The 13,132-nt window shown below is 42.6% G+C and overlaps 1 protein-coding gene across 1 annotated transcript in view; it reads right to left on the minus strand.

The window, feature by feature from the left end:
* Positions 1-13,132, minus strand: part of NFATC3 (nuclear factor of activated T cells 3) — a 118,632-nt gene that overhangs the window by 45,513 nt on the left and 59,987 nt on the right. The window contains exon 3 of the mRNA XM_068261611.1: positions 1,588-1,750. Coding sequence (XP_068117712.1) covers positions 1,588-1,750 — 163 coding nt within the window. The remainder of the gene's footprint in view (positions 1-1,587; positions 1,751-13,132) is intronic.

The following is a 13,132-nucleotide window of genomic DNA, read 5'->3' on the forward strand; positions in this document are numbered from 1 at the left end:
TGCCTATGACAGTCTATCACTGTCAGTGGCTGGCGGGGAGAGGGATGGAGGGGGAAGAAAAAGTGAGGCCTTGAAGCTGCAATGGCCTGAATTGTACAAAGTAGCCTAGTCACTAGGGGGGTGTAAGCCTATGGTCATGAAGTGGTTAAAAAAATGTGTTGCGATTTTAAAAGTGAATTTCCCCGTTATTGCTTGATATAGGATTTCAGCTTGCTCAACCATTCAAAGACTCCACTGTCATATTTTCATGCCTTCCTTCTTGCTCCCAAAGTGTGGTCATCCTCGGGATCAAGGCACATTATATGTGGGTTCCTGTGACAGTATCAGATATATGAGACTTTTCTTCAGGAAGCAAGTGCATGTATTTACATCCCGCTGAGGAAGCGGCCTCTAGTCAGGCAATCTTTGAATTCTGCATATGGAGCTACATGTTACTTTTTCATGTTGTATGAAACCAGAAGAAATTTGTGAAACACTTTGTTACAATAAATGTGATGTATTTTGAATACTAATGTGATATTATGTCTGCTTCAATTAAATCCCAATTTTTGAACTTTAAGAGTGTATGTTAATGACATGTCAATTAACCTAATTTGTTGTGAAAAGGTGCATTTTTGTAAGCATTACAGAACTTTTTCCAGTCCTATGTTGCCTTGTCCTAATTTTTGAAACGCGTAGGCATCAAATTAAAGATGAACATTTATTTTTATTAATAAAATAACATTTCACAGTTCCAACCTTTGATAAGTTGCCTTTGTACTATTTTCAGTCAAAAATAGCATTTAAATGATTGTCAAATTCTGTTTTCATTCCCATTTTACACAGCGTCCACTCCCAACTCTTTGGGAAACAGAGTTGTAAAAACAAGAGACCTTGATAAGCTCTTTTATATTTATCTATGGCTGAAACGGACATCCTGGCAGTGACTGTGTGCCAAGTATAACCCCTACAATAGAATGGTGGTAACACTAAGTCAGCATAGTGTCATGGTCTCTGGCTGCCTTCAAGTCATCCTGAAATATCTAAATCAGGCTATGGATAAGACTAAGGCCTCGTTCACATCTGCTGCGCTGAAAAACGTGTTAAAGCGCATGGTAAAAAACGCATGCGCTTGTGCGCGCTTTAGTCCGCGTTTCTATGCGTTGCGCTTCTTTAAGGCACGTTTTGCTTACTGTAGCAGCAGCAGTCGTCAATAAAACTTTGTTTTTGTACGTAAATGTATTTTTTTCTCCAATTAAGGGTAAAAAACGCATGCGCTTTTATGCGCTAAAAAAGCGGACCCATTCACTTGCATTGCTGTGCGCTTTACAGCTCAGCGCACAGAAATGCATGCAACCCTACGTTTCTGTAACGCTGCTCAGTGCAGCGCATAGATGTGAACCAGCTACATTTAGTTACATGGAAAAATGAATACCTTGCTGATCGCACAGGGCAGTGCGCTGTGAAAAGCGCACAGAAACGGCCCTGATGTGAACGAGGCCTTAGATTTCTTTTACATCACACAACTGTCTCACTAGTTCAACTTTAACAAGGAATTATTTCCACTTTAATAAACATAAGAAGGGAGAACCATTTTAAACTTTGTACCTTCACAACTGGATGACCACCAGTCACAGCTTTCACAGCTCCTCGACTACCTTCTGTCTCATAATGTGCTCGATGGTGTGTCTTCGGCTGGACCTCTACTTTCAGTTCACACTGCCCATAATGGCTGGGTAAAGGCCAGTCTAATGGAGGCAAAGATGATGTCCTGGTGCAGAGGAAATGGAAAATATGTTTGAAATTGCATAAGTATGTACATACAAAAAAATATAAAAAAAAGAACACTAGTGAACAAAAAAGTGCTTCATCAAACTGCCTATGTTCGGACCTAAACTAATGCCTGGGGCTTCTACCGGCCCCTGCAGTAGCCCTGGCCGCATGCGTCCTCGTTCCTGCTTCTGTCACCAGGAGCGTCCTGCGCAGGCGAAGTAGAGATTTTCTAGTATTGTGCCTGCGCAGGACGCGAACGAGGATGCACGCACCCAGGGGCGCACAGCCGCCATCGACCGGCTAAGTCGGCAAATCGAAACGGAGCTGTGGCAGAGGTTTCTTTGCTATTCACAAGCCATAAAGAAACCTATGGGCTGTTTCACACCAAAAGCACTTTTTAGTGATTTTCCAGTCGCTAGCATTTTGAAAAGCACTTTGCTAATGTGACCTATTCTTAAAGCAAATCTCAACTGAAGATCATTAATTATTTATGTACTAGCTATAGTACAAAGAAGTGTCCTTGTGTAAATCATTACATTTTGACTTTGTAATGTGCAAAGCATCCATATCAATGTGATGTAAAACCTGGTTCATTTAGCGCCTAACTAAAATTAGCTTTGCAGTCAGAGCACTTTCTAGGGCTTGGTTCCCATGGCTAAGAGTCCATTCAGCACAGAGTGGAGAGAACCAGTTCAGTATCCACTCCACTATCGCATTCACCTTGTACAATAGGTAGCTATGGGCAATGCATCCGTTCATCTGGAAAAATGGAGCAGGTCAGGTGCGTTCGCATGCAATAATTACTGTTGCTCGCATGGCTTGGGGCATGATCCTTCAGGCTTCCACGGAACCCGAGGTGAGACATATGGAGGCTGCCATATTTACTTCCTTTTAAACAATACCAGTTGCCCGGCAGGAGTGCTGATCCCTTTCTGCAGTAGTGTCTGAATCAAGCATGTGGCTAATCCATTTAGACTTCAGTCAGATACATCTGATCTGCATTGCTTGTTCAGGGTCTGTGGCTAAAGGTGCATACACATGCACTTCCAGCAGCAACGACGGGTCCGGCGGACCCGTCGTTGCCGCTGGTAGTGCTTGTGTACGCACCTTAAATGTATTAGAGGCAGAGGATCAGCAGGATAGTCATTGTTTAAAAGAAATTTCAACTTAACCGTAAATCTCAAGCGACTGGCTCCTTTGGATCCTTGAGACATTATCACAGTTGCTGCAATTTCGAGCGGATCCAGTGTTTTCTGCTGGCTAAAAAAGCAGGATTCCAGGGCTCCGCTAGCTCTCCTCTCTGAAGCCTCAGAGAAACTTTCTTCTAAAATTCCTCTGGTGGGCTTGACTACTGTGCAAGGCCGCCACCATTTGCGGCTACTGCACAACATTGAGGGCCTGGCTTCAGACTGGCAGCTAGGCCACATTTCGGAAAATTGCCGTAGGCATCATGACTATGCCCTTCAGACTGCTCCCAGGCACCCCCCTTGCAGTGGCCACCAGGAAGGACAAAGCCCACAAAAGGATACAGGCACCAGCAGGACAGACAGGTGAGGTAAACATTAATAGAGTTCATGTTATGTATGAGTGGGGTAGAGTGGGGTATTTATGATTTATTTATTGTATTTATAAAGCGCCAACATATTACACAGCGCTGAACATTAATTTAGGTTACAGACAATATTTAGGGGTGACATACAGCAATATGACAATACAGGAATACAAGAAAACCAGATCACACACCATAGTATGAGTACCAGGTAATGCTTAGTCAGCCACTGGATGGAGCATGGAGATTAGGCAAGTTAGGTTCACTCAGATGCATAGCATGGGTTCACAGAGGTGCAAGATCAGGTAGGACACAAAAGGAGGAGGACCCTGCCCAAAGTCTTACAATCTAGAGGGAGAGGTAAGGACACGAATGGTAGGGGACCAGAGTTCAGCTGTACAGCATCAGCTAGACTTTTTTTTTAACGTGGAGTCTCAAACAGCCAGAAAGCACACTTAGGGCTTTTTTCCACGGACTGTTGATAGGAAGTGAAATGCCTCTCAAACTCTCACAACTGCTCACTGCTGCCTGGCAACTGCTTGCTGAGCACACTGTTCAACAGTCAGTGGAAAAAAGGAGGCCTCATCCAGCATCAGCCAATCCCTTTTGATGCCGGGGAACAGGGACTTTGCTGTAACTATGTCAACTCTCACCTTGGGTTCTCTATAAGTATGAAGCTAGGGCCCATATGCAATTCACTTTTTCTCCTAGGTGATAATTTTTCATCTTCTCTTTAAAATAAAGTTTCAGCATTTTGCAACTGAAAAAGTACCAAAAGCAGTAGAAAAACTACTATCAAAAATATTTTAAGTATTTTCTTGCTTGCTTGGGGTTTAAAGGGCATTTTATTTACAAGGAGTGAAAATATCAACTTGAAGAAAACTAAGGAGAAAAGGGGAATTGCATATGGGCCCAAATGCTGTACAGACATCCCTAGCTTGCAGGCTAGTTATGTAGGGAGGAGGGATGATGGTACAACATACAAGAGAATCAGAATCATTTATTTCGCCAAGTACAAAGGGGGATTGTACCCGGAATTGGTTTTGGCTCATACAGGTTCTGGAAGGATGGGGGGGGGTAGGGTGTTTAATATCTGAAAGCCAAGAGCCGAGGCTGTCATACTACAGTGCCACCAGTTGCACTTTGCAACATCCATTATCCCCTAAGGAGACATTGCTGGGGGGCAATAGAGAGGCAAAATTTAAGCAGTGATGACCCAGTTCTTCATGAAAGAAACCTGCGGTGATGGCTGATGCTGCTGAGGTGGCCGATTGCTGACACCTTGCAGCGCTGGCCAAGGTGTTCCAGATCAAATGGTGCAGTAGTGTTCATTTCTGTGGTGGGTCCCGACTCCTGGGCAGCATTCGGCAGGTCTTGTTGAGAATCCGGCTGTTACAGAAGCATCCGGCTGTGGCAGGCCTTACTTCCGGAGTAGCGGCTGGCATCACAGAGGGGCTGAACCAAAGGTGTCCCTGCTGCAGTGGAGCAGCAGTAATGGATGGAGCCGGCATCCAGCAAGGCCAAAAGGTGTCCCGATTGGCGCGGTGTCTTCCGACCACAGTGGAGCCCTGACCTCCTGGGTAGCAGCCGTGGACAGTGGTGTCCACGGCTGCTACCCAGGAGGTCAGGCCTGTACCTGCACAGACAACGAAGCCAGGCAGCAGAAAAAAACTCCAGGTACTGAACTCCCTACAACCCACACCAGCATCCCAGGCTACACTGGACAACACTGCACACCTTCATGGGGGAGAACAAAGTGAATTGGTAGGGAAAAGAGACGAAAAACAAGACAAAAGGACAGAATCCTGTAGACATGGCTGCCAATTATGGCACCAACAGAGCAGCTTCCCGATAGGTTGGGAAAGAAAATAGTGCACAGTCAAAAGTGTTTTGTTGCCATTTGCTTTTCAAGAGCCTGGCTGAATGGTAGAACGTAATAATGGTGTCTATTAAACAGGACATGTATAAAAAGGGCGCTGCGTAAATATAAAGCAACCATTTCCTTTGTTCTCGAACATTCATTTCCATACCAAATTTATCGATTACAATAACCCATTATTTAACAAATCATGATATGCATAAACATTTTACGTTTTGACTCCTGAACTGTTTTTTTATTCTATGGTGCAATATATTAATGGGATCAATATAATATCTACCCATGTTTATCTCATGACATATCTGGTGGGGGGTGAGTGGGGAAAAAGGCTACTTAACACTATGACCTAGGGGACACAAAGACTACCTAACAAATATCAGGGGGAGTGGAACAAAAGCTAGCCAACATCCATATCTGGGATCCAAACACTGATGAATACTGGTGACTTGGGCTGAGTCAGGAGGGCGAGGGTCCCATCCACAGTTTGTAAGATTGCCCTGTGATAGCATAGAGTAAAAAAAAAAAAAAAACACTACTTGTAGGCCATATTAAAAAGAGGCAACAAACAAGGAAAAAAAAAAACCTTCCAATTGGCTTGCTCTGTGCAATAATTGAGAGTGATCTTAGCTCCAAATACTACCCAACTAATCACAGAAATTACCTTCCACTACTAACAAAAAAAAAAAAAAAAAAATAACTATGTTGATCCAGATCCGATCACTTTTTTTTTATCAAAATGATCTTACTCCTAAAATATTTTCAGAATCACTTTCAATAAAGGTTGCAGGCCACTACTTCAAAAATAAACTTTTGGCATTTATTTGGGGCAGAAACATCCTAAGGTCCACCAACATCCATATGCCCACAGATAGGATGGTGGCTTGGGATTCTTAAAAACAAAAACACACCTTAGGTAGCTACTAGTGCACTATACAGAGATGCCTCATTGTGGACAGTCCTAGAATTATTCAAAAGCTTCCCAATTACACTGGGGTCTCTGATATTGCTTCCTCAGAATTCATACACATGCTAGATGAAATTCAGCAAGGTGGCCGATAATGACCGTCTCTACCGAGGATCCAGCGGGTCTACAGCGGCCCCAAATGCTCCATGACACTTTGACCAGTGATCAGCCTGATGGATTGATGCGGTCGAGAGCATTGCCCTCTCCACTCACCCTGCATGAAGTCATTCCCACTCTTCGTCAGCCCTATGCCCCTCGCATAGGAACATAACTCGTCGTTAGCCTACAGACTAGCGATGTGGCTGCACAGCCTTGGCATGTCACCTGAGGGATTGGATGCCGATTCCCACCTTGCAACATGCCTCGTACAAGGCTCCAGAGTTTAGTACCATTCAGCATAAAGGCCGGTACACAGTCATGCTAGGCTGTTCTTGGCCAAGACAATCATTCTGTGGGTGTATGCACCTTTACGCAAGTTCACACTGCAAGATAAAAAAACGATATGGGCAAAACATGATCCGTACAAACGGATCAGTTTGTAAAAGGCATCAGATTTTCATCAGTGAACCTCCAATCCACTAGCGCATGGTCAATGCAACGCATCCATCGCTCCCACCCCAAACTCGCTGTTTGTTCGGCAGAGCGGGCAAAAGGATCTGTTCACACAGAGCAATGTGAATGGATCCTATTGGTTAAGATACAATCTGTTCTCCTATGTTAGCATTCAGTCCGTTTAGTTCGGATAGAGTTTTTAATGCCAGTGTGAAGCGGGCCTAAGTCTGTTCCTTTTGCGTTATTTGTAAGCTTGAGATTCTATTAAATATTCAACAAATTGACAATTACTACATTTTTCTCTAGCACTTAGAAATAGCCACTTTTTTGACCAGGTTTCGAAACCCCAACAATTTTAAATTGGTGCAGAGAGCACAACAAAACCACAGTATTTAACCTTCTGAGCAGCAGAATAAACGGTACTCCTGGAATGAGCTCTCACTGTTTCATGGAATAATAGAATTACTGAGACTCAGAATAAATAGGCTTCCTTTTTATTTTTGGAAGCTAAAATGACAGTTGTCAATTTCCATTCTTAATTATACCTCATCTATGTTCATGACAAGTACGGTAATCTCTTTATAGTAAACTTTAAAAAGGGACCTGGACGAGTAGGTAACCATATCAGACATTATCGACTAATTGGTCATACTTTGTAAATTCATTCAGGCATATGGTCAGGACCTGGGGACTGAGTTTACTAGATCAGCATTTACTATAATGAGAATCTACTGTACCTTCAAATATTCTAAAGGTGCGTACACACCTTTGACTTGTGTCGCCCGTATGGTATCAGGGCCCGATCCCCCTGGGTGACACTGCTGGGCCATCCCATACAGACAAGTCAGCTGAGATGCATACTGTTGCTATGCGGAGGTACGACAGAGGCATGTGCGCGATGTCACATGGAGGGATGGGGAGCGACATCTTCAAAGAATTTGGCTGGCAGTAATGAGTTTTGGGGTTGCTGTACACACGCTTGATTATCAGCTAAGGCGGTCGTTATCAGCTGCCTCAGCCGACTTTAGTCAAGCGTGTTCGAGCCCTCTGACTGCGCTCCCCCTCCAGCTATTTTACCAGCATTAAATGTCTGCAGCCAGGCAGCAATGACTCAACTTCCTTTCCTTCTGTTGCAGCGTTGCATTCCACTGCTCGGGTCACTTCGTGCAATACCACCTACTGACCAGGCTACCAACCCTGGGGGAAATGTTACTACTGAGGGGGGGGGGGGGGGGGGGTTGCAGGTAGCAGCAGCCTCACAAGGAAAAAGTCTAGAACCAGCCCTGTGTACACCGGAGAAAGATCGAGCAGCTTGCAAATGTTAATGTAGGACGTGTTTAATATAAGAAGCTGCTAAGTGATACTGCACATAGGGTGCAAATCATCTTCTAGGAGTAATGGCCCCTGCATTTTGGTTTATTCTCTAGCTTATCATTTTGATAATGTATACTGAGCAACATAATTGCTGTAAAAATGTGTCTTGTTCAGTTTTGGGTTTAGTTGGGCTATAACTAATGAAACATTTCTTTAGTAGTGGATACTTGGGCCTCAATTCACTAAGCTTTATCAATCACTTTATCAAAGTTTCATAATTTACCTCATGGGTAAAATCTAATTTTGAATTCACTAAGGTATTATATATTTATCGAATGTTTTATCGATAAAACATTCAATAAATCTATAACACCTTAGTGAATTCAAAATTAGGTTTTACCCATGATGTAAATTATCAAACGTTTGATAAATTGTTTGATAAAGCTTAGTGAATTGAGGCCTTTGTGTGAAAGAAATCTACTGATTAGCTTGTAGTTCCAAGCAGGAAAGAACAGGAAGAGGAAGAATACAGTGGTCCCAGTGTCTGCAGACACACACACACACTCATAGGCACAGAGACACATTCCTCCTACACTCACTCCTACAAGAGTGCCCATATTTGGCCTTTACATCCTCTCACAAATAGGTCCCGAGACCCTCACACTCCACCTATCCCCATCCTATGAGAAGCGTTGCCTACCATATAGGATCAAGTCACATGTAGAAAGACAGAAATCCCTATACTCAAACATGAATGCTGCTCCCTCTGCCCTGCCATCAACCTGCAATAGACTATACGGGCTCTGTCAGAAATAGTCAAGCCTGATCAGGTCCGCTCTATTGCACAGACGTGCAACACCTGCACAGTAGAGCGGACTTAATTTGGCTCTGCTTTTTCCCGACAGAGCCTGTCAGAAAGCTGCTACTGCACCTGCGCTAAAGCTGGGAAGATACAGTAAATATTTAGATCGCCGCTGTTCAGGGCCTGCCATCGCTGGATCCAGCAGGGATTAGGATCCAGAGTCTTCCAACTCCGTAAGTGTCTTCTAGGGTTTGTTTGTTTTCATTACAGATTCTCTTTAAATGAGCAACACACAATGCATAGCTGCATGTATCTGTTTACTACACACATCTATTATTCATGACTATGAACTGTAGCCACATAGCACCAGAAACACTGTGCAGTGGGGTACAATGCAATACACATACATATACCCTACACTCAAGGCCCTTTCACACCAGCTGAGTTCAGCTTTGTAAAAGGCTTGCGATTTTCCAAACGCAAGTACAATGACGTTACAATTGAAATCATGGGAATGCATTCATACGATTTGCATTTACGATTTTATAAAAAGGCAATCTTGGTTCTGCTGCATTTATCCAGCATTTTGATTGAGCCAAAGTGAAAAATCGCAACACGCTATTGCACAGACTTTTGCGATGATTGGGAAGATTTTTGGTGTGAAAGAGCCCTTACCAAAATATATAACCTACATTTACCCACACGCTACACACATATACCCAACATTTATTACCATGCTATACACCTTACACACTCTGAACACATAGAATATACACTTACTAGCGCACATATCTAACATACTTTATAGTAGTGATGGTCAAGTAGATGCAAATAACTGAGTGGACGCAAATCCTTATGCAAATTTATGCAGCTTGAAAATGAACCAATCGAATTTTACCTCAGTAGGATTTGATTGGTTCATTTTCAAGCTGCATAAATTTGCATAATTGTGCATCAACTTGACCATCACTACTTTTTAGCATGTGCATAAGTGTAGGGCATGTGTGTAAACACATACAATCCACTCTTACCCATGATACACATATATAACGCACGCACACACGATTTTTCAGATTCCTCTGCCTTCACCCCTGTGCTATATACTTAAACACACAATGCACATCCATGCATTGTACACTTTCCTACACCCCATACTATCCTCCAACATTGTGCACAATGGACAGCAATCTGCTAGCAGATTTTACTACATGCCATTGTCCTTCAACTTTTCCCGTGCCTATCGAGCAAATTACACCTCAACCCAAGGTAAAGGTTTAAATTTGCCTTTCAGCGGCTTAGTAAGCAAGTGTGATCTCTACGTCTAATAGGGCTCCTGCAGCTAAAACAAGAAAAAACTCTGAATTTGGTCAGCTAATCTCTAGTGGGCCAACAGATAAGTTGATAGGCTTTACAGGCAGTGCTGCTACATAGCTTGCATTATTCGAGGTCAGGCTGCAAAAGGGCAGGGTATCAATAGAATGCTCTAAGAAAATTGTAGTCAGCAGCTGTGAGAGTGAAGTATAGAACATGGCCGGAGAAAGTGCTCATGAAAAGGGTACTGTAGTGATCTATTTTACATCCATTAACCACTTCCCAACTGAGGGGTTTTACCCCTTGACCACCAGAGCAATTTTCACCTTTCAGCGCTCCTTCCATTCATTCGTCTATAACTTTATCATTACTTATCACAATGAAATGAACTATATCTTGTTTTTTTCGCCACCAATTAGGATTTCTTTAGGAGGGACATTATGCCAAGAATTATTTTATTCTAAATGTGTTTTAATGGGAAAATAGGAAAAATGTGGGGAAATTTTTTTTTCAGTTTTCGGCCTTTATAGTTTTCAAATAATGCATGCTACTGTAATTAAAACCCATGAAATGTATTTGCCCATTTCTCCCGGTTATAAAACCGTTTAAATTATGTCCCTATCACAATGTTTGGCGTCAATATTTTAATTGGAAATAAAGGTGCATTTTTTTCAGTTTTGCGTCCATCCCTAATTACAAGCCCATAGTTTATAATGTAACAGAGTTATACCCTCTTGACATAAATATTTAAAAAGTTCAGTCCCTAAGGTAACACTGTATTTTTTTTAATAGTATTTTTTTTTTTTTTTTTTTTTAATTACAAAAAAAAAATAAAAAAATTGGGGAGTGTGAGAGGTAAGGAGTTAATTTTTAGTGTAAAACTAATTTATTTGTATGTAAAAAATGCTTTAGGGCAGTGTTCCCCAACCCTGTCCTCAAGGCCCACCAACAGTGCATGTTTTGTGGCAATCCAGAGAGGTAGTTAATCAGCTCTGCTGAGACACTAATGACCTCACCTGTGCATGATTGTGGTTTTCTGCAAAACATGTACTGTTGGTGGGCCTTGAGGACAGGGTTGGGGAACTCTGCTTTAGGGTGTAGTTTTACTATTTGGCCACAAGATGGCAACATTAACTTTTTGTTTAATGCGACCGCCAAGCGTCCTTCCGGACGCTTGGAGGAAGTACTAGGAGGCTGAGAAAGTTTTTTTTTCCCTCACAACGATCGCGCTGCTTAGCGGAGAAGCAGTGGATCATTGCGGGGTTTAGATCAATGAACGGGAATGGATTTTCCCGTTCATTGATCTCCGGGCAAGCGGCGTGTTCACGAGCGGGAGTGCGCGCTACAGCGAGCGGGAGCACGGACAGCGGCAGGAGCGCTGAAAGTACGGATTTCTCCGTCCCTGGGGGTGAAAGGATTGAAAAAGGGACGGAGAAATTCGTACGCATGGGGGTAAAGTGGTTAAAGGACCACTATCGTGAAAAAAGTAAGCAGTTAAAATCTGACAGAACAGACAGGTTTTGGGCCAGTCCACCTCATGGGGGATTCTCAAGGTTTTGTTTGTTTTCAACAGCATTTCCTGAACAACAGTTTAACTGCCAAAATATTAAGATACCAGCCGGCCTCCATACTCACTTGCACACTATTTTGTCAGACTTTGCAACTGCTGTACAGGAAATGCTGTTTAAAACAAAGAAAACCTTGAAGGTGGCCACTCACCATACCATTTTATAAATATCTGTTCAATTCAAGAATAGCAATCATTTTTTTCTGACTAATTGTAACAATTCAAAAGCATGACCAATCTACCACACACCTATGTTTAATTTGGTACTTATCCGTTAGCCGGGCGCATCCGGCAGGTGGCGCTAATTACTATTCCCCCTCCAGGCCGACATGGATAGTAGGGAAAGATGTAACTCTGGTGGAGTTTTGCCGCCACCTAGAGGATGCGCCCGGCTAACGGATAAGTATCTTTAATTTTTACCCAACCATGAATAAAATAAATTGAAAGCTAAAAAAAATAAAATAAAAAAAATATTGATTAGAACTGTACATCAAGTCCTTGACAATCCATCACACCATGTAGTTCTTGATAAAGTTGATCTGAAATTTCGAACATGTCCAATCTCCAAAAATGGAAGAAAAAGAAACCCAAACAACCCCCCCCCCCCCCCCACCCCAAAAAACAAGAAATTCGATCGGTTTGATTGATCCAAAACAAAGAAAAGCTATCGATTTTTTGGGACAACCAATCAAAATTATCTATATGGTGAAAAATTGGATGGTGTGTGGCCACCTTGAGAATGCCCCATGAAGCGATGGACTGACCCAAAACCTGTCGGTTCTGTCAGGTTTTAACTGCATACTTTTTTTGTGATAGTAGTCCTTTAAGAAGCTTCCACATACAAAATGAAGCACTGCCACTGGGCGCTTACTCAAATGTAGGGAAGCATTTGAGCCCAGATTTAAAATTCAATGAAACCCTGGCTTAGCCTCACAAGCTCATAAGCTATTAAAACAATAAAGAATGTCTCATTTGTTAACTTACAATTATTACTATGAAAAACATGACTGCAGTGTTGGTGCTGGGCAGTCTGTTTGCAGCAGAATGATCTACACTCTTGTCATGCTGGATACACACCATGCGTTTCCGCGTCGAATGCGTCCGTCGATACGCGTCGATTCGATTATTTCCGAGCATTTCTGAACTAATTTCGATGATTTTTAGGTCGATTGCCATGTAACGTATGGCAAATCGACCTAACGATCCATCGAAGCTTTAATCGGACATGTCGGAAATAATCGAATCGATGCGTATCGACGGACGCATCGAACGCGGAAACGCATGGTGTGTATCCAGCATCAGATCTGGGTGCAGCTACTATTCACATGTACTGTATAATACTGGGAATACACCAAGAGTTTTTTCGGCAGATACAGTAGATGGCTCGATAGATAATTTACAATCTGGTCTGATCTGATTCAGATTGTTTTTCTGAACGATTA

The sequence above is a fragment of the Hyperolius riggenbachi genome, chromosome 11 (genome assembly GCF_040937935.1).
Source record: "Hyperolius riggenbachi isolate aHypRig1 chromosome 11, aHypRig1.pri, whole genome shotgun sequence".
Lineage (NCBI taxonomy): Eukaryota > Metazoa > Chordata > Amphibia > Anura > Hyperoliidae > Hyperolius > Hyperolius riggenbachi.